At 46.5% G+C, this 25,773-nt stretch overlaps 1 protein-coding gene across 1 annotated transcript in view; it reads right to left on the bottom strand.

Annotated features, from left to right (window-relative positions):
• LOC144129559 (uncharacterized) overlaps positions 1 to 25,773 on the bottom strand; it is a 97,636-nt gene that overhangs the window by 28,786 nt on the left and 43,077 nt on the right. Inside the window, exon 3 of the mRNA XM_077663702.1 lies at positions 8,477 to 8,687. Within this exon, the coding sequence (XP_077519828.1) occupies positions 8,477 to 8,687 (211 nt within the window). The remainder of the gene's footprint in view (positions 1 to 8,476; positions 8,688 to 25,773) is intronic.

The raw sequence follows: 25,773 nt of genomic DNA, 5'->3' as shown, positions 1-25,773 counted from the left end.
CTTAATTTTAACATTCTCTGGGGACACCGGGGACTATCAGACTGAATTTGTGGCGGCGGCGTGGCTGTAGATCTTCATGAAATCGCGCTAACAGATGAACGTCTTTTCGGAAGTTACCTCGTGGAAGGCGGGGTGTTCCCCCGATGTCTCTGACAAACAGAAACGTTTTGGCACCGTGCTTATCCAGGTAAAGACCTTGGAACTTTTGCCATTATTTAGCGGGAAAAAAGCCTCGGGCTCGCCGGAGGTTACTCGAGTCGTCGTGCTTTTTATGCGGCGCGCATGTTGATGATAATTTCATAGTAGCAATAAGCAATACACACGACGAGTCAACGATATCTTGTGATTTCATTTGAGACTATGTTGCTATCCGTGGCGAGAAGGGGCAGCAAAATATGTCGCGTTGTGAATGTGTGCAATGCGATCATGGAAAGGTAATATGCTTTCGAAATATTCGGCCTTGTACGTGGATAGAGCGTTAGAGAGCATTTTCGCCGATGTAGTCCTTCAAAATTTGTGCGCGAATAATCGCGTCGTTTGCGTCTCCCGGCGTCGTTAGTTTGACTGTGCTAACGAGAAAGCTGGAATGGCGAACCTTCGGAGAAAGTTGAGAATGCAGATGTGGTGGAGGAAACACAGTCTCGTGTACGTGGGCGGGTACCGTGGCAACGCAAACCTAATAGGTGATACTCTTAAAAAAATGCGTGATGTGTAGCCTGTTTTGTTGTATGCGTATCCATCACAGCTATCATAAACCATCATCTCGTTCGCGAGCAAGAGCCTCAGGAGCTCTCGATAACGCAGGGATTCTGCTCAGAAGCCCACCAGTGCAAAGGTGGTCAAATGCGACTTGAACGAAATACGTCCCAACACATGGCAGCAGAAGCTCTGAGAAGCAGAGTCTATTGTTTGGATCTTGTGGCTGCGGGGGCATAGCCTGTTGTGTTACTTTTCTGAAACATCACATAATTTGGTGGTGAATTTTTTCACCAATTTCGCTCACCAACCTCTTCCGCAGCTATTGGATTTGTACGCACTTTTAATTTTTATTGGCCGTGAAAGCACATAGGTACATTGTTTTTCTTTTCCGAGGCTGTGTTCGCTCATATTTTTATAATTATGCAATTTCTGCAAACGCTAAGCACGATCATTTACAGGCAAAAATTTTCAATGTCCTGATGTCTTTTTTTGAACAGTGCAGCTGAGAAGGCCTGTCATATATGTCCAACTACATCGCTGGACGTGCCTAGGCACCATGCTAAAGAGCGTATGCAGAAAGCTGGAAGGCATCCTGAGGCATGTTAGTGAAATATAAGTACACAGAGAGTGCCAAGAGACAAATCGAGTTTGTGGTACGCAACATTCTCTAGATAATAAGATATCAAAAAGGCCTCTTCAGTGTAAGTATTGATTACACATCTGTAATTCGTGCAATCCATGGAGTACTGACATCACACATTTATCTATTCCATACTCAGATCCTCAGAAGCAAACCTATCTTCACCCTAGGCGTCGTTGCCTTGACCACGAAAGGTAACAATGTATGTTTCATGCAAAAATGGCAAGAAATACAGCCAAGGACTTGAGCCGTACATGACTGGTATCACTTAACACCAGTTCCCTTTCACACGGTACTCTTCTGATGGCATTGTCTATTTCACATGTAAGTGCTCTGGGCGGCGAAAGGTGGATTAGAGGCCATGTGCGAAATGAAGCCACAAAGTTATGAAGCACGACTTGAAAGGCTGGCTGGTGACACATTTCGCCTTAACACCATATAAAATTAACCACTTCGCCTTTTGCAGTTATTATTTTTATTCTATTAGTGTACACCATGAAGCCACTGCATTCCAGACATTGAAAGACTTGATTGATGAAATATACATAGCACCAATCATGTCCCTGTTCCTTCGGCAATTAAAGTGTGGGGCATTCACAGTGGAGACTGGCTTTCACACAGTTAGTTCATTAATTAATAAATCATCACTCACCATCCTGAAGAATATTATAGTGCGCATCCACATCGGTAAATGCTACAAAAATTTGCTCGAATATACGTAAACTGTAAATTAGAGCCGCACTCCAAGTTGGAGTTACATCTGTAAAGCATACAGTCAAACGATTCCAGAATATATGCCTCTTTATCAGTTAAACGTTTTCTGCAACCTCATGCCCGGCACGTATTGTATCTGATAGGTTTTGTTTTGTTTCATAACTGTAGAATGATTTATGCTGTCAAGAATGCTTCATGCTGCTTTATGAGAGCCCTTCTCACTTTACTGCCACCCATATTTCATATCTCATTCAGGTATTTAGCTTATCGTTCTCAAACCAGTTCCTGTTTGTACTATATAGCTCTGCAAGGATTCACATGAAAAATGTTTTTGGGTACATGCTTTCTAATTCATTCACTTGAGTTTTCACTGCGCGTGGATGTGCAGTGTTTTGTGGATACTCTTGGTGGAGATTGGTATACATTTTTTACACTCGGCTTTATTAAGGGCGATAATGTTTTGCAAGTGAATGTTTGATTGCTTTGAATTAGTGGCTAGAATGGTTGAGGTAGGCGAGTGCCATAAGACGGCAGTGTTATTTTTCAATAATAAAGGGCACTTTGCTCTTAGCGTGAATACAAGTGTCAATTATTTATCTACATTGGTGTTTTGATGCAAATGACATTACTGTGACAGAATAGTACCATTCGCTCCCTGCTTAAAGCTAGGAGAGGCGATGATCTGCTTGTCACAGGTGCTTGAGAGAAAGCTTGTGTGTCAATCTTGTGCGGTTAATAATAAAAGTACTTCATGCATATTGTCTATGTGAGTGTGCTTACTGATGGAATAACAACAAAATTTCTTCTTAGTGCAAGCTTCCTATAATTCGGTGTTGGCGGTAACGCGTTACCGGTAACGCGTTCCTTTTTTCGGTAACTTAGTAACGTACTCGTTACCATTTGGGAACTATAACGGGTAACGTGCTTACGGTAACATTTTTCGGTAACGTGAGGTGTCACGTTACGAGTTACTTTTTGTTCCAGCTGTCCCCCACTCCGCCCCCTTTTTTTTAGAAAACAAAACGCAGAGAACCTAAATTGATGCTGCAAATAAACAAATAAACAGGTGCCCTCGGCGACCTCTGTTGCGGCTCGCGTGCATGCCAGAAAACACCAGCTCTTGACGACGCACCCAACTAAAGAAAAAGACAGGGTACCCATAAAGCGCCTAACACGTGCATGAACACGCATTCACATTTGCCTTCCCGAATCACTTACACACACAAATCTCTACAGAATGGAAGCATGCCGAACATTTTTGAACCTGACATTTTTCAGAACTATTGTAAATTTTTTGAGAGTGCAACGATGTTTTCTTTGTGAAGTTAGAATTGATGATGAAGTGTCATTTTGTGTTAAACGTCACATTCAGAAAATGACCTTACCATGCGCCAAAAATTTTGAATCCATCACATATAACTCTACAGCCAACTTTAGGCGACTATAACATTGCTAAGCCCCGGTAAATTTATGAAAGTATTCTCGTTAAATTAAGACTTAGCATAAAATTGTTGTTTGGGCTAGAAGTTTTATGTGAAATAAGAGCTTTATGAAATTGTTATCGTGAGTTCTTGAGACGTAGATGCACTAAATGAAATATATGGCTAAGAAGTAACGGCAAAGTAACGTGTGGTACTCTTTTTCGGCAACGGTAACGGTAATGCGTTACTTTTCTGTAGGTAACGTAGGGGGCGTAACGCGTTCCTTTTTTTAGCATAACGAGCAACGTATTTAGTTACTTTTTTTCGGTAACGCCGACAACACTGCTATAATGATGCTGTGATTAATGTAGGATATCGCTGCTGTCAAAATTGAAAAATTGAAAAATTATTTTGGTGTGTGTATCAACCAAAGTGAAGGCATTTAGTCCTCAAGCGGAGCTCCAGTGCCGGTGCAAAGACCATGTTGGTCTATAGCAGCCACTAGCTATGTTACTAACTTTGTCTCTGTGTGCGGCTGTTTTGCATTTCATGTAAACTCCAATGTAGAGCAAGCCATAGCATATGCTTGTGGGTGATGCCACACAGGTATTATATCTTGTTTTTTCCTCAGCATACTATTTTAATATTTTGTACAACTAGAACATTGCCAGAATTGCTGCTGTTGCCTGCTAAGTTTTAGCAAGTAGTAAGTTGAAAAAAAGACTAGTGCAAGAACAAACAACAAGATAAATATATGTCGGATTCAGGTGTATCATTATGTACAGTGTGTCCCTCCCTTGGGGACACTGGCACATCATTGTCTTGTTGTGACAGGGTGCAAATCTGCTGAAACGAATTCCGCCCAGCCTTCTCAGTTAACTCGCTACTTAACCTGTGCGGCTTATTATTCAGTGCTTAGCAGGTTTTATCAGGAATTACAGCTGTCTATCAATGTTAAAACTATTCGGCATGTGAATAATGCCTGTGGACGCACACGAAATCTAGAAGGAGCTTCTCCATGCCAGCGCCAATCCCTTGTCAGAGAGCAACGGATATATTCCAGAGCGCGTCTTTGCTTACCCGCCGGATTTTTGTGGGCTTGGCTCCTAGGCGTGTGCCCTTCGCGCACCTTATTCGGAATTAGGGAAGCTTAGTAACAGTTCCCGTGTCAGCTGGTCGTCGCTTCTTTACAGTTCGCGCAATACGTGGTTCATGCTTCTTGTGCATAACTTTATATTTCGGCCAGCCTTGCAGAATAGGCAAACGATCGCGCAACTGATTGGCCATTGTCGCAGGAACGCCCGCGCTCCACTATTCAGCCTGGTGCCAGTGGCCCGTTAAGAAAAGATGCTGCAAGAAGAGCTGGCAATCATTGATTGCTTCCCAACACGCATTTAGTGATAGCTTTAACTTAATAGCGTAGGCTTGAAGTGCGATAGCTCTGAGCACTGCTGTTGGAATTAATTTTTGGAGTGGCAACGTTTCGATAGCAAAGGCGAGTGCGAGCACAGCAGGTGTGCAGTGGTTTCGAACCCTAGTAATCTTAGGATGAGATACTAGAAAAGACAAAAACTTGCAACCAGAACTGACGAGAATTCTACTCTCGGTGTGACTTCTTCCAGATCCGTGAGGAATCGCCGAAGTAGATTTATGAAATGATGTGTCAATGCTTTGACGCCGACTGCCCGATGGTGCAAATTTGGTTACCCCTTCGCTTTTCCCGGCTCTATGAGCGTTGTGCTAACGTGTTTTCACTAGGCTTGCGAGGGGTGTCTGCTATTGGACCTCCTTTTTTCGTTTCTTGCGCGCGCTGCCAGGTTCCGCATGGATTGGTTAATTCGTGGATCGCAGTGCAGAGTTTAAGAGTAGAGACAAGGTGATAAACCAAATCGGGAAATTAATCGGACGTCTCATACGTATTCATGGTCAAAAAGCACAAATACTCTATTTCGTATTTGTGGCTCTCGATAATGAATAAATCCGGAAATCAGAGCAAACTTAAAGATATCAATGGCGCTCGAGGAAAGCCACATTTCTTCAGAATTTGGAAAAATACATCTTACTCCGGTACGGCCTTAATACAAATAGCTCTGTATGTGCTCCAAACGGGCATGCAGTGCACGTTCCCTGATTCGTTTTAATTTTGTATGTCCATCTCTGGTTTACCGCATCACGCTACTCTGCGCAGTAACATTAAAAACTTACGCAATCACTGACGAATAAAAACCAGCAGTTATTACCACCTGCCGCGGTCGCTGTTGAGACAAGAGTCCGCGGTGGTAGCAACATATTTCTCTAGCTCCGGAGGTAAGAAATGGCAGCGAGAGCGATGCTCATACACACACAAGTTCACGCACAAAAAGATATCTGGACAGAGCGGTAAAGACCGCTGTATAACGCACAGCGTCCTGAATCGCCAATGAAAGGTACAAATATTGCTTAAAAGGGAGCAGCGCAAAGACACGACGAAGAGAGGAACGTACAACCCAGGTGCTGATTTACCACTTATGTTTATTCAAAAGATGCACACATATTAAGTAGTCTCGAGGTAAACCATGAATATCACAGCAAATAGCACACGTATCTCGACGTAATCGATGTCAGCCTGCACACAAATTCCTCTTCCACGCAAAAACACTTTTAATGATTGCAAATTATTTTGGCGCAAGGCCAGTTGAGGCAAATGAGCCCCATGGCACAAGGTGTTGCCGATTGTCTTCTAAAGGTGGGGTCGAATGCATTTCACCCCAGAGAAGCCGAGCAACATTCCAGGGGAAAGCTTGTTGTGTATGTACTGCATCACCAGTTGGTAGGTACCCCGCAGCACTGGGGATCGAAACCCGCTCTTTCGGCATGCATGCGAAACGGATGCTCAATCACTCGGCCGCCGCTGCGGTACAACAACACCTTTTAACTGAATTCCACCATGGAGTATGAGTGAAAAGCATTTACGTCGGACTACGAGCGCAATTCGGCTGGCGACCAGCGGGGGTGGCCATTTTGTTAAAAGTCCGAGAGCGCGGCGGAGCGTTCTCATGTTTGCTTGTTTGTGCTTCGACCTTAAGGAAACGCGGCGACGCCATTGGTGGGGAATAGCCGCTTCGTTTTTTTTTTAGAGCTCCACTTTTTGGCGCCCGTTCCTGCGCTTCGCGACGTCGCCGTTGTCCCTCGTAACGAGCTCCGCAGCCGGGGCAGCGCGCTGCTCCAGCTACGCGCGCTCCTGGCGCCATTTTTCCCGCACGCCCAAGCCAAAACGCATAGCCGCCGCCCTTCACCGTGCCCGTCGCTGAAGCAGAGGCTAACCGCCGCCGCCGGGAGCAATCAGGTGTAAGCGACGCATAAATAGAAGCCAGGCGTCACCTCCGAGAAGACCCTGCCATTCCCGCCGCCGAAGCGGAGGCACATCACCGCCGCCGAGAAGACTGCCGTTCGCGCGGACGAGGCCGAGGCCAAACACAAAGAAACGCTTGCAAAGAATGAGAGTGCTACAAAGGCTTTCCGGCGGCAGTTCAGAGACAATCCGTTTAGAAGTGTACGTTCAGTGGGTGGTCGAATTCTTTTCCTCAATCTATGGAAAAGCTGAAACAGCTGATGGGATACACTCAAATTTCGCACTAGGAAGTAACGTAATCGTCGGCAATGTTTTTTAGTTACATTCGATTACAACTGCCTAGTGAAGAGCCATTCGTGACAAAAGGCCACCCACGTTAGGCGGAATTGGGAACATATGGGCGCTCAGCTGCGGGCTATGGTAATATTACCGATAGAATCATTGAACACGTGGTTCATTTTTTTCTCGTGTTGCAGCACACTGTAACGACCTATCCAACTCATCGCTACCAGCAAGTACTTGTCCACATTCGCCCTAACTTTCGTTGACTATACACCTGATCGCCATGTTTGTTCCCACCCCTTATGTAATGCCCCTCAGTCGGTTTTTAAGGTAATACAATCAAAATTAAGTGAAAATAAATGTTTTATGAGCTTTCTGGCCGAAAATGCCCTTAATCCATAAAATTTAGTTATCATACATATGCTAATCCTGAAGAATACATTAGAGAAGCTGCCGTTTTACTGTTTTCAGTAGATTTCGTTAAACTGCAATTTCAGGCGCTGACTTCTGATATTTTTGGCCGCAGGCTCGTAATAGCTCTCAATCAAAATGGCTTTCAGCGGGTTATCGTTTTCTTGCAAACGGGTGGTTTAACATCTTTTGCTACGAGGCGGTCAATAGCTTAAACACCCACTTCCACAGTACAGAGGCGCGTTCGAATAAATTTCATTTTATTAATGTCAGATGGATGAGCTCTGGTGCAAAGTCTCAAAGTATGTTAACTTTCACTCTTACGCAACAAACTCCATCAATCTTTAACATGGTTAGATGATGGGCCTTTCAAAAGCAAAAAAGCATCAGCTGCCAAAGATGAACAATAACTGAGATATGAATTCAAGCGAAAACTACGTATAAGGGCAGAACAGTATAAAATTTCTGTCGTTTTAATATTGTAGTGAAAGTAGATGAAGTTTTGCATTTAGCAATTCATTTACTACGTATACCTCAGTATTTGTCTGTAATTTTATATTGCTTAGACGGTCATAAATAATCTTAAATCTCAATTCTTTTCCGCGAATAATCTTTCTCTTATATATGTACCTGTTTCTTTAAATAATTCTACTGATGCTAAACCCGTGGTGAAATTCAAGTAGGTAACAACCTTTATCCAACATTTTAAAAGTGTGCCCATTAGAAGGTTATAACTCTTTCCTGAAAAGCTAATAAATATAGAAAATTTATGAGCATCAAAGATTAAGTGCTCCGTTGCGGAAATAAATCTTCCCTAACTGCACTGACCCTCAAAATTTTCCGGTTTCCTTTGTGAATGTCCAAAATTGCAAATAATCCTAAAAGGTCACCGAACCTGACGTACCGATGCTGCCCCAACGGAAAGAAAGCCTCGCAGGTGTAAGGGAACATTCCAGCGGTTAGAAATACTGCTCTCACCTGATAGACATGATGTCATGGCCCCTAGCGTAGTGTACGCCGCTATGCAAATTAACCACTGTCGATGGAATGCGTTGCTTAGGCGCGGCCACTACGATGCTGCAGTTTGGAAGTGGAGGTTCTGTTTTATTACTCCAGAGGTCCATGCCGCTCTGCTTGATAATGTCTACTGCGTAAAGTTTGACATCAGCGTAGTTACCTGCCCACGAACCTGTGAAAAAGAGGACCGCATTACGCATTCTGGTACCAACAAGGTTGGGGCTGTTTACTGGGGCACGCCTCTTTGCGCGCCTATATTCGGCGAAGCCCCCAAAGCAGAAAATGTACGTTACTCGCCCCACACTCACACAATGTAGCCATCGCGAGAATTTGCCCCTTTCACTAAGAATCATCAGGTATAAAATTCAAAATATGTGATTAGTGTTGTCCAGTCGAGAAAACCATATTTTAAAATGCAATCGCCTTTTCAGCATACTTTGCAAGAATTTCGCCGCAAACTTTTGGAAATGGTGTTGTGAATGCAAGTCATTTCATAACGAAGATACCACATCAATTTGCGCATCCGGCGACCGCTCGTCGTATCACTTATCGCGCGCCAGCAGGCATCCTGCACGCGCGTTGCATGAGGGAAGCGCTTTCTCGCTTGTTTTCAGGACACGACGGGGCCGACGCACCGTCGGAGATGCTGCGGAACCGATAATGAACATTACCAGAGCAGGACTTTCCGGGAGGTAGCTACAAGATACGATCCCAGAACTGTAATCATGCTTACATCGGTGAGACAGGTGAATTCTCGCGACGCATAAAGTATTATCAATGTGATGTGGAAAACAACAAGCATGTCTAAATACGCTCACAGGCCACGCACGGATTATGGTAACCAGACTGACTGGAGCAACGTCTCTATTTTATACAGTGAAAGAAAGCTCATGACGCGGCTTCTGTTTGATAGATGGATTTCGCGAAGAGTTGCTCTACGCCACCGCTGCCGAAGTGCATTCTGGTAGTTGTAATTATGACGAAGCTGCTTCGCCGGAGGCGCGTGCTGCTTCGGAACGGGTTTGGAAGTTCTCCACTGCTTTTTCTGCTTTTTCTTCACAGACCGCAATGGGTGGCTTTAACTGTTGCGTGCCATGTTGATACAACAGCAGCAGTAGACAAAAAACTCTAGGCTTTTACGTTTTCCCGAAAGAATACAGGCTCCGAGAGGAGTAGATCGCGAGGATAAACAGAACGGAACAAACTGGAAGGCAAGACCTTTTGATCATGCCCCGAACGTTTTCATTGCCAACCACTGTACTGCAGAGAGTTTGGGCAAAACTGAAGATGCAATGTGCGCATTATAGATCACTGAGCCAACTCAGCAAATCAGAGGCACAGAGCACGAGAGCGCTGATCGTGTTTTCAGTTTTTGCAGGTGCACAACCAGCCAGAATCCTGATTAGATCTTAACAGAGGTCACATGGGCTATTTTTCTACATCACTGTTCATAAATCTAAGTGAGGGATAGTGACTGTCTGACGGTAGTTGCATTTAAACTTCTACGTAAATGAGAGGTCCGATGTCATGATGGCATGCTCTTCAGTTTCACTTTGTCAAGCGCTTATTTTAAGGAAAATTCGTCAACCACTGGCTATCTGCGAGCAGCATAATTTTTAACCCAAGTGAAATGTTAGTTGCCGGTGAAATAAACTATGGGTAGCCGTACAGTTCGTTTTGTGGTATAAGTGCCGTTAATCAAGACGGTAAAAAAAGTTTTTGTGATAGTTCACAGATTTGGAGGTTGGTTTTGTCCATTGCCAGTATTGGTACCTCACTACAAGTAAAAAAATAAAACCAGGATATGTGCCTTAAAGTTTCAATCTTCTTGAGCGTTCCATGTAGCAGGCTGATTTACACAGCTGGCTTAACTGCCATAGAACTGCTACATGTCCATATGTTTCGCGATGTTCCATACTGAAATTGTCGTTTTTAATGCTGGTTTTCAAATTGTGTTCCCCCAACTGGCCATAGTGTTTGTAGGGATCATTTTGAGGGCGGGAAGAAGACCTGTCTAGTCCGGACGCCGGCAGTCTTCTCACAAAGGCAGCAGATAGCCATGAAACGGCGCCTGCTGAATAGAATAATGGTGCAACTTTTATCATATATCTGAAAAAGCATTGATTTGCATTACATTCTTTCTGGCTAGTGGCTAGAACAGGACAAGCTATATATCGGAAACCAAACCTCAGCTATTGCTTGTTAGAAGAGAATTCATAGGTAATGTTTGTTTTGCACTTGGTTTCATTACCGAAACAACAAAAAAATACTACCTTTGCTTTACTGTGTACCAAAATTGTTCTTACTCTTTCTCTTTCTCTATCTGTAGCCTGTTCAGACCAACGCTGCACTGCAAGGTGATTTCACCATTGTGGCTACTGGTGACAGCGAAAAGTGGTCACAAGCGGAAAAAGAGAACCTCATGCAGCGCTAGACCCCAGCTGCGCATTTCAAGAAGAGAGTGAGCGAGGTGTCATTGAAAAAACTACAATGAAAATATAGCGATTAATTCACTGCAAGGCGATTTAGATCGTCCGAATGCACAAACTGCATATCTACGGGAGCAATTGGGACAGACTCAAAAGCAGCAAGCTGAAAGAGCTAAGCTTTGTGAGGTGCTGGAACAAAAAACACAAGGTACTAGATTGAGTTGTTGGCAGCGCTCAAAAAGTGAAAGATGCAGAATAAAGAGAAAAGAAAGATTTGGCAATGAGGCCATTATTCAGGATGAGAGAAAGCTGAAGTGCTACATAGAGTTCTCGTCAAGAGAACGCCTTAATGCATTCTGAATGTATGAAAAATGGTGACAATGAAGGCAGGAAGTTTTTCGTGTCCCTAAAAACACAACTGCTCATTACACTAATGCGCCTTCGACAGGGCCTGGATAAAACTGACGTTGCATACAGGTTAGACGCAGTGAAATTGCACAACAGTCTTTCACAAAAAGGACCAATTTTGTTGTTTCTAATGTGTACTTCTTGCACAGCAACCTACTGTCGTTGCAAATCACATATTAGCTAACATTGCAAAGTGTGAACTGTAACCATGAATGCTACAAGCTACAGTAATAACAACCACTGAGTAGTTGCAATCACATTCTACAAAGTATTTCGAAGCTGGATATTAAGTGCACATTGCAAATCCACACAGATTCTAGTTTAAATTTTGGAACGTGTCTGCTGCTTAGTGCGAATACTTCTACTTATCTGTATTTTTAGCTTTATTAACAATATTGTCTCGGAACTAAGATCTGAGACAGCGTTCTCCAGCAGCGTTCCCAAAAAAGCCCCAAGGGCGCGCTTGCAAACCTTCATCTCCTTCTCTTTACTACCTGGGGCCACCTGATGGCATTATTCCCCCCCTCCACCCTCCACCCCCCCCAAAAAAAATCTGAAAATAATTAACGGCGGTACAAGCTTACGGGTGTGTGTGTGGGGGGGGGGGGGCGGTAACGAGGAAACAAACGAAGGGGCAAAATGGCAGGAGGCAAACGGGCTTCGTGCGACAAAAAAAAAGCTGCTGAAGCGCTGTCAGTGCGTGAAATAGGGCTTCATACTGACTTCGTGCACTACTTCAGCTTGGGGTCGACGGCGCGCACTCTGCACAGAACCGTCGGGCAGAAGTTCATAAGTCACATCCGTGATGCGAGGCAACAATCTGTAGGAGCCAAAGTAGGGACATGGCGTTTCTCCGACAATCCTGGGCGTCGGACAGGAGTCCTCACGCACACTTGGTCGTCGGATTGGTATTTTCGCGTCGCGGTGTCACCGGTTGTAGCGGCGTGCATCAGTCCCTCGTTGCCGCCTGATGCGCATGCGGGCGAGTTGGCTGCCTTCCTCCGCCTTTTGGACAAATTCCTCGGCGTGGGGCGTGAGCGCGCTGTCGTTCGTAGTTCACGGAAGCATTGCATCCGTAATTGCGTGCACATCACGCTCATAAACGAGACGAAATTGAGTAAATGCATTGTTTCCTGTACGGCCGTATTGTACGCGAAAGTCACGTACGGGGTGATCTCGTCTCAAGTCCAATTCTGGACGTCTACGTAGCATATCTGCTCTGGTTTTGTTGGCTTTGTTGAGTGCGTATGGTAGGCCGTAGACTTGCGATGCCTCGTGTTGAACTAAGTTGAATACCTCGTGCATGAGCTGCGCTGTGTAAGCTGTTTTTCGATCGGTGATTACTTAGTACAGGGCGCTGGCTTAATGCGGAGCATGAATAACTGCGCGATTTCAGGCGATGTGCCCTGCGGCATCACCTTGCTTTGCGCATAGCGTGTCAGATAGTCTCTCGCGACAATGATTCACTTATTTCCCGCCGATGATAGAGGGAATGGACTCCGAAGGTCCTTGCCGACTTGGTCAAAGGTTGTGCGAGGCGGTGCGACTGGTTGAAACAGGCCCGTGGGCTTTAGGGGAAGTGACTTGCGGCGCTGGCTTTCACGGCAACCTGCGACGTAGCGGCTGATGGTGGCAGCACGGTTTGGCCAATAATAGGCCTGGCGCACTCGAGTGAGGGTGCGTGTAAGTCATAAGTGACCAGAGGTGGGCTCGCCAAGAGTGGCAAAAAGGATGTCGGCACGGAAGCTGGCGCGGTCACTGTGGCTCGACTTTTCCTTGAAGAGAATGCCATAGCTTCTGTAAAAAGACGAGAGGTTTTGAGAAAACGCTCGGGATACAGTAGCAGTGCTGCCCTGCAAATGGTCAGTGATATATTGGAAGTTCATGTGAGCTCGCTGCCTCGCCATTATGTGGGAATCGCTAGCTACTCCGAGGTTATGACTGTATTCTTCCATGCTATCATCACTTACTTCGACCGGTGCGCTGTTGAGAGTGTCGTCATTTTCTTGCTTCCATCCCGATTTATACGCAATTGAGTAATCAAATTCTTAGAGGCGGAGGCTCCACCTAACTAGGCGGCCTGGTGGGTCCCGTGGATTGGCCAGCCGGTACAAAGAATAGTGGTCTGTAACGACTTTCAAACGGCAGCCGTAGAGGTAAAGCCGAAGTTTCACCGTGGCCTACACAACCGCGAGGAACTTCTTTTCAGAGGTAAAGTAGTTATTTCCGCGCGAGATAGAATGCAACTTGCATACGCAATTGCTCGTTTAACGCCATCTTGGTGTTAGGACCAGAACAGCACCGAAGCCGATGCTGTGACGTCGATGTGTGTCTCCGTGGCAGCGTCCTCATCAAAGTGAGCAAGACTGGGATTGTGTGCAGGCGTCGGCGCATCTCTGTGAAAGCTTCCTTTTGCTCATTAGTCCAGCCGAACAGAGTATCGTCACGCGTTAATCGGGTCAGGAGTTCGGCAGTCTGAGAGTATTTGGCGATAAAGCGACGGTAGTAGGCGCACAAACCAAGGAAGTGTTTGAGAATTTTGTTCGTAGTAGGAACCGGAAACTTGGCTACGGCGGCTGTTTTGTCGCGGTCGGGTCGGGCACCGTCGGAGCTCACAGCATGGCTCAGAATCTTTAGTTGTTGGAAGCCGAGGTAGCATTTTTATGGCTTCAGCGTTAAAGTGGCCGTCTGCAAAGCATCTAATACAACCCGCAAGCGTTCAAGATGTTCGTCAACGTTTCAAAGAACACGACCACGTTATTCAGGTAAACTAAACAGGTTTGCCATCTTCGGCAAACAAGGACCGACAGCATTCATTATTCGCTGAAACGTCGCCGGCGTTGAACAGAGACCGAAGGGCAACACGTTGCATTCATATAGGCCATCGTGAGTAATGAATGCTGTTTTTCCCGGTCCTTTTCAGCAGCCTCAATATGCCAGTAGCGCTCTTTAAATGAATTGAGGAAAATGTTTGGCGGGTCGAAGTCTGTCGAACGAGCCGTCTGTGCGGGGCAATGGGTATGCGTTCTTTTGATTTATGGTGTTCAAATTACATAAAAGCCTAGTGTTCCATCCTTCTTCTCAACGAGAACAACAGGCGATAACCAGGGACTCTGAGATGGTTGAATAATGCCGTCATGAAGCATCTCCTCCACTTGTTTTCGGATGGCCTCGCGTTCTTTAGGTGAAATACCCTGGGGCGGGCATCGTCGCACGTGATAATGCGGTTTTCCTTAATGGCTGTCTGTTCAACTTTCGAAGACGCGAAGCACACTGTGTATTGACGTCGTTAATTATGTAGAGCGCGATGTTGAAACTTTCATAGTCCGGAGCTCATGTCAATGCGGTCAGTGTCATGTTCTGAGGCCCCGCGGCTTCGCACGCAAAGCATTAAGAAACATCGGCTTATTGGTCCGCGAACGTGATCGCTGTGGCACAGGAAAGGTGCCGAGGTTTGTTTGTATCTTTTCTAACCTGTAGTTGGGACTTACCATTACGTAGGTGGTCAAGGCTTCGGGCCGAACAAATGCAGTGCGATAAGAACAGCAAAAATTTGCCCTCGGTGACTGCTGTCCCGTCATTGAGCCCATCGCAGACTACACTGATAAAAACACTGGCGCTTGGCGGGATCAAAACACTCTTGGATAAAAAGGCGAAACTGCGTGGGTGCGTGCCACGAGTGGCATCGGCGTTGTCTATAGAAAATGTAACTGCATATAGCCGGAGAACGGTAATGGCCCCATTCTCACTGAGGAAGTAAACACCGAGAATCAGGTAACGAGAACAATAATACATAACCAGGCAGCTGACAACGAATGCAGAGTTCCAGACCTGCACCCGAGCTGTACACTGGAAAAGCGGATTGACGACGTGGCCGCCAGTCGCGCGCACCTGCGTGCAAGACCATGGTGTCGTAACTTTCTTTATAGGAGCGCCCAATTTCCGCTTAAAATTGAAACAAAATCGGCTCCGGTGAGCAGCAACGCGCTATTGCTGCGACCTGCGTTGAACACAGGTGTGTAGAGTGAAAACCAGTCTGATGTTCAGAAGCTGTGGTTCTCGAAATGGTCGAATCCCTGTCTGCCGATGTCCGCGTCATGTTGGGAGAATTTAGCGCGTCGAGTTCCAGAGACCCCGCCTCCGGAGGATGCTGTCTTTGGTTTTTCACGGCGAGGGCTCTGCGATCGTCCTTCCTCCGGTCTTGAGAAGTGCTGGCTTGACGGGGATGCGACGGTCGGCGAGGTGACGGCCATCTTGACTGACGTCGTTCTGAGAATGGCAGACGCTGCAGCGCCACGTACTATTTAATCTCGCAGGGCCGTTGACCAAACAGGGGCCGGGGCACGTCGCCGGGAAAACCCTGCAGCCTCAGGTCACGTTATATGGGCACTAGCGGAAGAGATGACCGGGCTCTCCCCAGTGGAAGCACAAACGCCTTTGGTCGGGGCCGCGCCAGACGTCCGCCTTGCACAGAGGTGGTCGATCATTCGGCAAGTACGGCGCCGGATACAATTTAGGTAGCTGGATGTGACGTTTAGGAACCAATGACGCTGAAGCGGGAGAGAGCGTCGCAGAGCGTCAAGGTATGTCGTGCTGTGGAAGTCATTTCCGAAGGGCTGAGGTTAGTCGCCCAATATTTGAGCGACGATGGCGTAGAGGTAGAGCATCCGCCTCAAGTGCAAGAGGACCGGGGTTCGAATCCTGGTGTCGCGCAATTATTCACCGGTTTTCAAAATAAAATCCGCGTGTCGATGGAACTGCATAACCAGGCCTGGAGTGCGGCCTGATCTCGGTGACCACAACCGACAACGCACTCTCTCACCAGAGCAGGACATGACCACCCTGATGTAGAACTTGGCCACAACCTTCTATGATCAAACCAATTAACCCTCGGCCCTCAGTCCCCAGCGGCTGCGGAGCAACTGACCACGGCGGCGGTCAAACCTGTGACGCAGCGGAGGGTGCTAAGAATCTGGCTCCGGACAGGCCGCCACTGGAATCTGAACCTGGCAACGTTTAACGCTAGAACTTGATCTAGTGAGACTAGCCTAGCAGTGCTGTTCGAGGAACTAGCGGGAATTAAATGGAATGTGATAGGGCTTAGCGAAGTTAGGAGGACGGGTGAGGCGTATACAGTACTAAATGACGGGCACATATTGTGCTATCGCGGATTAGAGGATAGACGAGAAATAGGTGTGGGATTCCTCATTAATAAGGATATAGCTGGCAACGTAGAGGAGTTCTATAGTATTAACGAGAGGGTAGCAGCTACAGTAATTAAGCTGAATAGGAGGTACAAGCTGAAAGTGGTGCAGGCCTACGCACCCACATCCAGCCATGATGACCAGACCGTTGAAAGTTTCTATGAGGACGTAGAACGCCAATGAATAAAGTAAAATCGCAGTACACTGTACTGATGGGCGACTTCAATGCGAAGGTGGGCAAGAAGCAGGCTGACGACCACGCTGTAGGTGACTATGGTATAGGCTCAAGAAATAGCAGGGGAGAGTTATTAGGCGAATTCGCGGATAGAAATAATTTACGGATCATGAATACCTCCTTCCGCCAACGAGAAAACAGGAAGTGGAACTGGAAGAGCCCCAATGGTGAAATTAAAAAATGAAATCGACTTCATACTATGCGCCAAACCTGGCATCATTCAGGATGTGTCCGTCCTCGGAAAGGTGCGCTGTAGCGACCACAGAATGGTAAGGTCTAGAATTAGCTTAGACTTGAAGACGGAACGGAAGAAGCTAGTGAAGAAGACCATCAACGAGTTAGTCGTAAGAGGGAAAGCGCAGGAGTTTAGGATAGCGCTGCAAAACAAATATTCGGCTTTAACTGAGGAACATGATCTTGATGTTCATTCAATGCACGATAATCTGACATCAATAATTACGGAGTGCGCAGTAGAAGTAGGCGGTAGGACCGTTCGAAAGGATACCGGCAAGCTATCTCAGGTGACGAAAGATCTGATTAAGAAGCGCCAAAGCATGAGGGCGTCTAACCCTACCGACAGAAGAGAACTAACAGAGCTATCAAAGTTAATAAATAAGCGCAAGGTAGCCGACATAAGGAAGTTTAATATGGACAGAATCGAGCAAGCTCTAAAGAACGGAGGTAGCCTAAAAGCAGTGAAGAGGAAACTAGGCATAGGTAAAAACCAGATGTATGCGTTAAGAGACAAGCAGGGCAATGTCATTAGCAATATGGATAAGATAGTTAGCGTAGCCGAAGAGTTCTACAAAGACCTGTACAGTAGCCAATGTAATAAGAGCGTTAATGAGAAAGACAGCAGTGCACAGCAATGCGTCATCCCGCCAGTAACGAAAGATGAAGTAAAGAAAGCCTTAGAAGCAATGAAAAGGAGAAAATCAGCTGGGGAGGATCAGTTAACAGCAGATCTGTTGAAGGATGGAGGGGACATTGTGCTAGAAAAACTAGCCACCCTGTATACGCAATGCCTTATGACCTCGACTGTACCAGAAGCTTGGAAGAATGCAAACATTATCTTAATTCATAAGAAGGGAGACGCCAAGGACTTGAAAAATTACAGGCCGATGAGCTTACTATCCGTTGCCTACAAAGTATTTACTGAGGTAATCGCTAATAGAGTCAGGGCAACGTTAGACTTTAATCAACAAAATAATCAGGCAGGCTTTAGTAAAGGATATTCCACAATAGATCATATTCACACTATTACTCAGGTGATAGAGAAATGCGCAGAATATAACCAACCTCTATATATAGCATTCATTGATTACGAGAAAGCATTCGGCTCATAGGAAACCTCAGCAGTCATACAGGCATTGCGTAATCAGGGGGTAGAAGAGCCTTATGTCAAAATACTGGAAGATATATATAGCAACTGCACAGCCACTATAGTCTTCCATAAAGTCAGAAAATAAAATTCCAATAAGGAAGGGCGTCAGGCAAGGAGACACGATCTCGCTAATGCTGTTCACCGCATGTTTACAGGAGGTATTTCGAGGCCTGATTTGGGAACAGTTTGTCATAAGAATAAATGACGAATACCTAAATAATCTACGATTCGCTGATGACATTCCCTAGCTGAGTCACTCAGGAGGTGAACTGCAAATCATGATCAATGAGTCAGACAGGCAGAGTAGATCTATGGGTCTAAAATTAACATGCAGAAAACCAAGGTAATGTTCAACAGCTTAACAAGGGAACAGTTCACAATTGGCAGCGAGAGCCTAGAAGTTGTGAAGGAATACGTCTACCTAGGGCAGGTAGTGACAGCTGATCCGGAGCATGAGGGGGAGATAACTAGAAGGATAAAAATGGGGTGGAGCGCATGTGGCAAATTCTCGCAGATCATGAGCGGCAGTTCACCAATTCCCCTCAAGAGGAAAGTGTACAACAGCTTTACCTTACCGGTACTGACCTACGGAGCAGAGAAGTGGAGGCTAACGAAAAGAGTTCAGCTTAAGTTAAGGACCTCGCAGCGAGCCATGGAAAGAAAAATGATAGGTGTAACGTTAAGAGACCGAAAGCGGGCCGAGTGGGTGAGTGAACAAACACGGGTTAATGACATCCTAGTCGAAATCAAGAGAAAGAAATGGGCTTGCGCAGGGCATGTAACGCGAAGGCAAGACAACCGCTGGTCCTTAAGGGTAACGGAGTGGATTGCAAGAGAAAGTAAGCGTAGCAGGGGGTGGCAGAAAGTTTGGTGGGCGGATGAGGTTAAGAAGATTTAAGGCAAAAGATGGATGCAGCTGGCGAAGGGCAGGGTTAACTGGAGAGACATGGGAGAGGCCTTTGCCCTGCAGTGGGTGTAGTAAGGCTGATGATGATGATGAATTGAGGTATGATCGCTTGCTGGACCTTCTCGCGGACGACGCTAGCAAGAAAGCCGACCGTTGGTTGTGACGCACCGCAAATCTTCTGCAGCGGACCATAGATATATGAGACAGATACTGCGCCATTTCCTTTCCCCCAAAACCAATTATTATTAATTATTATTATCACGTAGAATATAGCGGATCATACCCCGGAGGAGGAGCCGTTTGAATTAAACTGATTTGATTGATTGGTTGATTGATTGAATGAATGAATGAAGGAAAGAATGAATGAATGAATGAATGAATGAATGAATGAATGAATGAATGAATGAATGAATGAATGAATGAATGAATGAATGAATGAATGCCGAGGAGGACTCCGTGGCTGAAGCATCAAGTACTGGCCTCTCGTATATGGTGGAACGAGTCTGAAGGACCTGGTTCATTGTAACCGCCTCCGCCAAAAACTCGGTGACAGTACCGAGGACCTTGAGCACGAGGCCAGCGAAAAGATGTTCTTTAACTCCACGCATGAAGTGTCGTAGCATTGTGGCGTCCGACATAGATGAGTCAGCTCCACGGAATAGCCGCATCATGTCTTCGACATACATGGTGACCGTCTCGTTGGGCATTTGTATCCTGGACTACATAGCCCTCTCCTCTCGTTCCCGACAATCCGCGCAGGTGTATGTCTCAAGCAGGGGACGGCGGAACTCACGCCATAATGTCAAATTATCCTTCAAGGTTCTAGTACCACGTACGAGCGCCGTCTTCCAGGCTGAAGGGGACATTCCGCAGCTTTGCGGCGTCGTCCCACTGATTCAAGTAGGCGACGCATTCAACCTCAACGAGCCAGTATTCCAAGTCCTCAAGCTGAGGGCCGTGGAAGAACTGCACTGGCGGGTTCTGGAGGGTGTAATAATTAGTATCTTGCACAGTTGATCGAGAGGCAGGCGCCAAGGCAGAATCCAATCGCCGTGCTCAGGCGGAAGTCCTAGGTTTCGGCGACTGAACTGCTGCGTCGACAGGCAGAAGCCCGAAGTCCCCGGTCCGGAGAGGGGTGTGTGACATAGCCCAAAAGAGTACCCAGCGCACTCCACCAAAAATATGTCACCGAACCAAGGAATGAGACACCGTTCACCGGCAGCGTTGGTGGGTGGGCTCAAATAAAGATGCCACGTGCCCACTACGAGGAGCGGCGAAGAGACAGGTGGTCTTCCCAGAAAAGCCCCCAGGGCATGCGTGCAGGCCTTCACCTCATTTTCTTTTAGCTGTACTTGGCGCCACCTGGTACCAATATGATCACAGTAATAAGCAACCGTGAACAAATATGCACGAATTTTTACAGTCAATCATAACCTGCACTTAATTTATGTGCTATGTGTGCTTGTATCTTGCTAGGTAGCATTCCTTATAACACATATGATGCACATACAGCCGTCCTTAGTACACGGTCTCCTAGCTGCAGACATTTCTTCCTCATAAACAAACTTTTGGCATGCTTCCTCAGTTAATACTGGCTTTTCGTTCAGCAGCTGTAACGAAAAATTTACAGTTCATAATAGCATGTCTATTACTTGTGCAGCACTTGCAGTTAAAGAAACTGTCTGAATATTGTGTGCTTCAAGACAATCCGGGTTGAAATAAGTTTTGCAGCTTTAGAGAAGAATGGTGATTTGGGCGAGTTGGATGTAGTTCGTCATGGCGGAAAATTCACCGCGGGAGCAAGAAAGACACCGCAAGGGGGACAAAACAAGCGCTGTCTCGTAACTAAATTTTATTGTGAAGGAGCGAAATATATACACACAGATAAACGGCATAGTTGCGAAAGGCACTTAGTGCATAGATAGCGCAGAGGGCACTATCACCTCAAGGTTGCAAAACTGAAGTACATTTGCGCCACAGACCAATAGGTGACACATCATGAGGCTTCTAAAATTATATCTCTTTTTCATACAACGAGACAGAAGGAGTGCTAACACAGACATCTTTGTCTTCCCGACAAAATACGCCTCCATAATCTCTCGAGTATGCTGATCCCGATGCCGGTACAACACAGTGGTATCTTTGAAAAAAGTGGTGCAAGCCTTTTCATTCTTCTTGGTGCACTCGGTACAGTGTTGAGCGATGCTTGAACAAATGGTGTATGAAGAAAGGTTATCATGTTTCATGAGTCGAACGTTCCAGCAGCCCCCGTTTGGCCATTATACACTTCTTTCCTTGAAAGCGGTACCTCTGAAACGAAGCCGATAAGACAATCCAAAAATGGGGAACGGTGACGCACTGTGCGCACGAACAGACTGGCGTTACGCCGCAGTTCTACTCTAGTTTTTGACATGATACAAAGACATTGCACTTTGAACGGTGCTTTGCACACAACGTACACTTCAAACCTCCTCCCAACATTCCTAAGGTTGTGCGACATGCGATGGACATAATGAATTGCCACGGTTTTCTTCTTTTGAAGCGAAAAGCTTCACTACGCTAGTCAACACCACGCTTCGCGCGAGCCGGCGTATGTCTTAGCACGAGTGACGTCACGCACGGAGCAGGCGGCGATTGATGAGTTATGCGCATGCGCGAAAACAAGTGACGTCACGCGCCGCGCAGGTGGTCACTCCTCGCCGATGCCGCAGCCGTCGCCGCCGCCGAGTCCGTCTCCTGACCTTTCGGCGCAGCCGCGCGATACTACACATGTGCGTCATGTGCATGCGCAAGGAGTCTATATAATGCGCTTGCCAGAGAATAGGCGTGCGCACTCGACATGGAAGGGAAGGAGAATGCGGCTGCTGCTTGACTACGCAGAAAAGCTGAGAAACTAAATTTGTCCGATCAAGAAGTACTCGCTTGTGAGTTGGCTGCACAACAGCGAAACCACAGAGATCACCGGGCTGTCTTTATGGCTGTAGAGAAACTGCAAGACAGTGTGTCTAACAATAATAAATAAAGAAGTTATATACTGCTGCTTCTGTGTCTAACTCGTAAATATATGCCAATGAGTAACCAAGCCTACGCCTATAGATAAACAATGTATACAATACCAGCTAAGCTACGAAGCATAAACATGACGTCAAACCAAGCATAACTGAAGATTTTCGCTTGTATATCCAGGCTTAACCAGAGCTAAGCCACTGCCTAATTGTCCCCGGAACGCTCAGCCTTTACCGTGGAAAGGAGCTTCTCAAACGCTCTTGAATTAAACGAGTCTGGAAACCCTGCGGCTGCAAGCCTTTGTACTTGAAAGAACACACCTTCTGGGATGCCATGCACACCGGACTTCACAAGTGCAGAGTGTAAAAACGAGAAAGCGGTACTAATCTTAACCAACTAGGAGTGTCCCGACGAAAAGTTGAAAATTGGCTTTTTGGACCTAGGTTTGCTCACCCAACACATGCCCCTTCTTCAACCTGAGGACGAGAAATTGGAGTTCTTCGTTCTGTGCAGCTTATAGGTTGAAGTGGGATTTTGGTTAATTTTTTGCAGCTGCTTTCTTTCGTATTAAATATGACGTTTGAGAGATAGCGAGACAAAATCTTCCTTCAGAAACAGGCTGTATGCATTGGCTGCCCTGCAGCTCCGGTTCTAAGCAACATTTTCTTTGGGAAAGCGGATAAGGCCATATCCCGAAACCTTAATGATCTGGCATAACGGATTTGGAGTGTGTGGACCATTACCTTGTACTGGTTGAAAAGGATCGACAGGCAGGGTGTACTGTCGACGTCTTGAAGGTTTTTAGAGAGAATTCAATGGGCCTAAAGCTCGCATCAGAAGTACCTGTGAACAAAGAGCTCCAATTTCTTGATCTCAGGCTCAGGTTCGAGGAGGGACAAGTGTGTTGGGTGAAGAAACCTAGGTCCAAAAAGCCAATTTTTAACTTTTGTCGGGACTCTCCAAGTTGTTTAAGATTAGCATCTCTCGTGTTTACGCTTCGCACTTGTGAAGTCCTGCGTGCATGGAATTCCAGAATGTGTGTTCTTTCAAGTACAAAGGCTTGCAGCCACAGAGTTTCCAGACCCAGTTATTTCAAGGGCGTGTGAGATGTTCCTTTCCACGGCAAAAAGTCATCGTTCCGGGAACAGTAAGTGCGGTAAAGAGGGAGAACAAAGAAAAAAGAAGAAAACCGCGGCAATTCCATATGTCCATCGCATGCCACACAACCTTAGAAATGTTGGGAGGAGGTTTGAAGTGGACGTCGTGTGCACAGCGCTGTTCAAAGTGCAACACTTTGTACCATGTTAAAAAGTACAGTGCAACGGCGGTTTAACGTCATGCCGTTTTTGAGCACAGTGCGTCACCGCCCCCCCCCCCCCCCCATTTTTGGGTTGTGTTTGTGGCGTCGTATATAAGGTACCGCTTTGATGCAAATTAGTGGATATTGGCCAAACGTGGCGCTGCCTGAACGTTTGGCTCATGGAAGATAACTTTTCTTCAGACACCGTTCGTTCAAGCATCGTTAAACATTGTGCAGAGTGCACCAAGAAGATTAAAAAAAATTGCTCATGGCTTAGCTCTGCTGGGCCAGGATTTACGTAGTGAAAGCGGGCGACATCTGGATCGGAAGAGTTAATATATGAAACCCGTGCATTCACTAAATGCGCCTTTCGTCATGACTAAAGCTTGAGCCGTCGTCACTGAGTGTCTACGCAGATGATGTCGCCCCTTTTTTCTGCCAAAAAGAGTGTGCTTGAGGCATTACATTTGACTGAACAGTTTTGCGAGGTATCAGGTGCGGCTCTTAATGTAGATAAACCCAAGGGGTTTTAGTTGGCCCATTGGGGTGCAACGCCAAGTCATTATGGTGGCATTAGCTGTGGCTGCGGGACCCTTCACCAACTAGAGGTTCCTGTTCACCAAATTTGCCACAGTGGCGCCTACTGGGTTTCACAGATAGTCTCCATGAGGCGACGAACCCAGGCTCGGATGGGCAGGGAACTGTCAGTATTTGCTCGTGCTCAAGTGTGCAACATTTTTATGATTGCAAAACTTGTCTACATGACGCAGGTTCTCCACTGTGCGAGGAAGAAAGTGCATATGATAGAGAAAATATTTGATACATTCTTATTGCCTTCTCAATGGGAACACCAGGGACAATTGACCATTGCTGTATTTTGTGCACTGATGCTGTGTTCTTCTGGCATATATTACAATGAACAATTAAGAACATTGACATTACACCCTCCAATATGCGTTTTTTTTTATGTGTAGCAAATTTGTGTTGTGCCATATGATCTATTTATGTTGCTGGGACTATTTAGTCCCTGGAGACCAGATGATAGACCGCCACGCCGAATCACCACGGTCGTAGAAATGTTTTTTTCGTGAACAATGCGCTTTGGTGCGGGGAGTATATGCTGCCCTGAAAGAACCGCATAGCTGGTTCCCCTATTGGACTCATGTGTGTGCCTCCCAGACTTTTGATGTTTTAGAAAGAGGGGTCAAGCAGGGGTATGGTGGCCTGCTGTTTTGTGGCGTAAGCATGCTCACACTTTTTTTTTCGGTACTATTTTCATACAATAAATAAAAAAGCCGTCGAGGCGGAGTGGTAGCGTCTCCGACTCAAACGCCGAAGGCCGTGGTTCGATTCCCAGCCTCGAGGGCAGGGACGGCAGTAATCGACGTAGCTCCTCGCGAACGATTTCTCGGATAACTTCCCGCAAGCTGTCTTTGGTGGTGGTCGCCGTGTACGGACGGATTGCACAGACAGAGCAAGGGCGGTTGTACTGCCGAGCCCGGACGTCGAAGGTCTTCTCGATCGTGAAGACTTCTTCCATGAATTCATCGACTGTTTTTGGCGGCTGGCGAACGAGGCTGCCAAAAAATTCATCTTTATGCTGCGCATTAAAAACTTAACTTTCTTTTCGTCGGTTATCCCGAGGTTACCGCGCGCGGGTTAATTCGGAAGCTGTATCCTGGACTTGAGGAGTCGTTCGGCTCTTTATTTCCTCACAATGCTGGTGGATACCTACAAAAGTTCCTTCTTGAAGAGGTCTCATGTTGGGGACGACTCGTGGTTTTCGTACCATGTACGTGCTGAGCGCTCCAGTGAGGAAAATACGTCCAATTTTTGCCACATCATCCCACTCGTTGAATGATTCTACGCTCTCAAATCGGTCCCACCATTCTTTGGAGTCTTCACTTAGGGATCTATTGAATGATGGCGCCACACGCTGCTGCTGCAGTATGATCAGTGCCGACATTCTTGTCGAGGTTGCAGTGCTCGTAGCAGCGTTTTTTCTCTGTCTGGTGCGCTCCGGCAGGTTCCCGAACTCAGGCTGCTCTGCCTGGAGTTGTCGACTGGCTCAGTGCGCTGCTGGCTCGTCGTCGGGTGCGAAGCGCAGAGGGCTGGCGTCGCGACTTGAAGTGGTGTCTAGTACATGGCAGGGGACCCAACACCTCCACCAAATGTCACGAAGTGATGACTGTAGGTCAGAGAGCAGAAAGGCTGCGAAAATGGTGTCTAAACGAAACTTTTTATTTGGGCTGACTTCTGCCCACAATAGACTGAATCACTCGGCGGCGTCGTAGCAACAAGCTTGCTCGACGGTCGTCGAACAGAATGTCCATCGCTGTCGGCCGTGCTCAATTTAAAGCTGATAGCGAACATTCGAGACAAAGC

Source organism: Amblyomma americanum, chromosome 4, assembly GCF_052857255.1.
Source record: "Amblyomma americanum isolate KBUSLIRL-KWMA chromosome 4, ASM5285725v1, whole genome shotgun sequence".
Lineage (NCBI taxonomy): Eukaryota > Metazoa > Arthropoda > Arachnida > Ixodida > Ixodidae > Amblyomma > Amblyomma americanum.
This window is presented reverse-complemented; position numbering and strand designations above follow the sequence as displayed.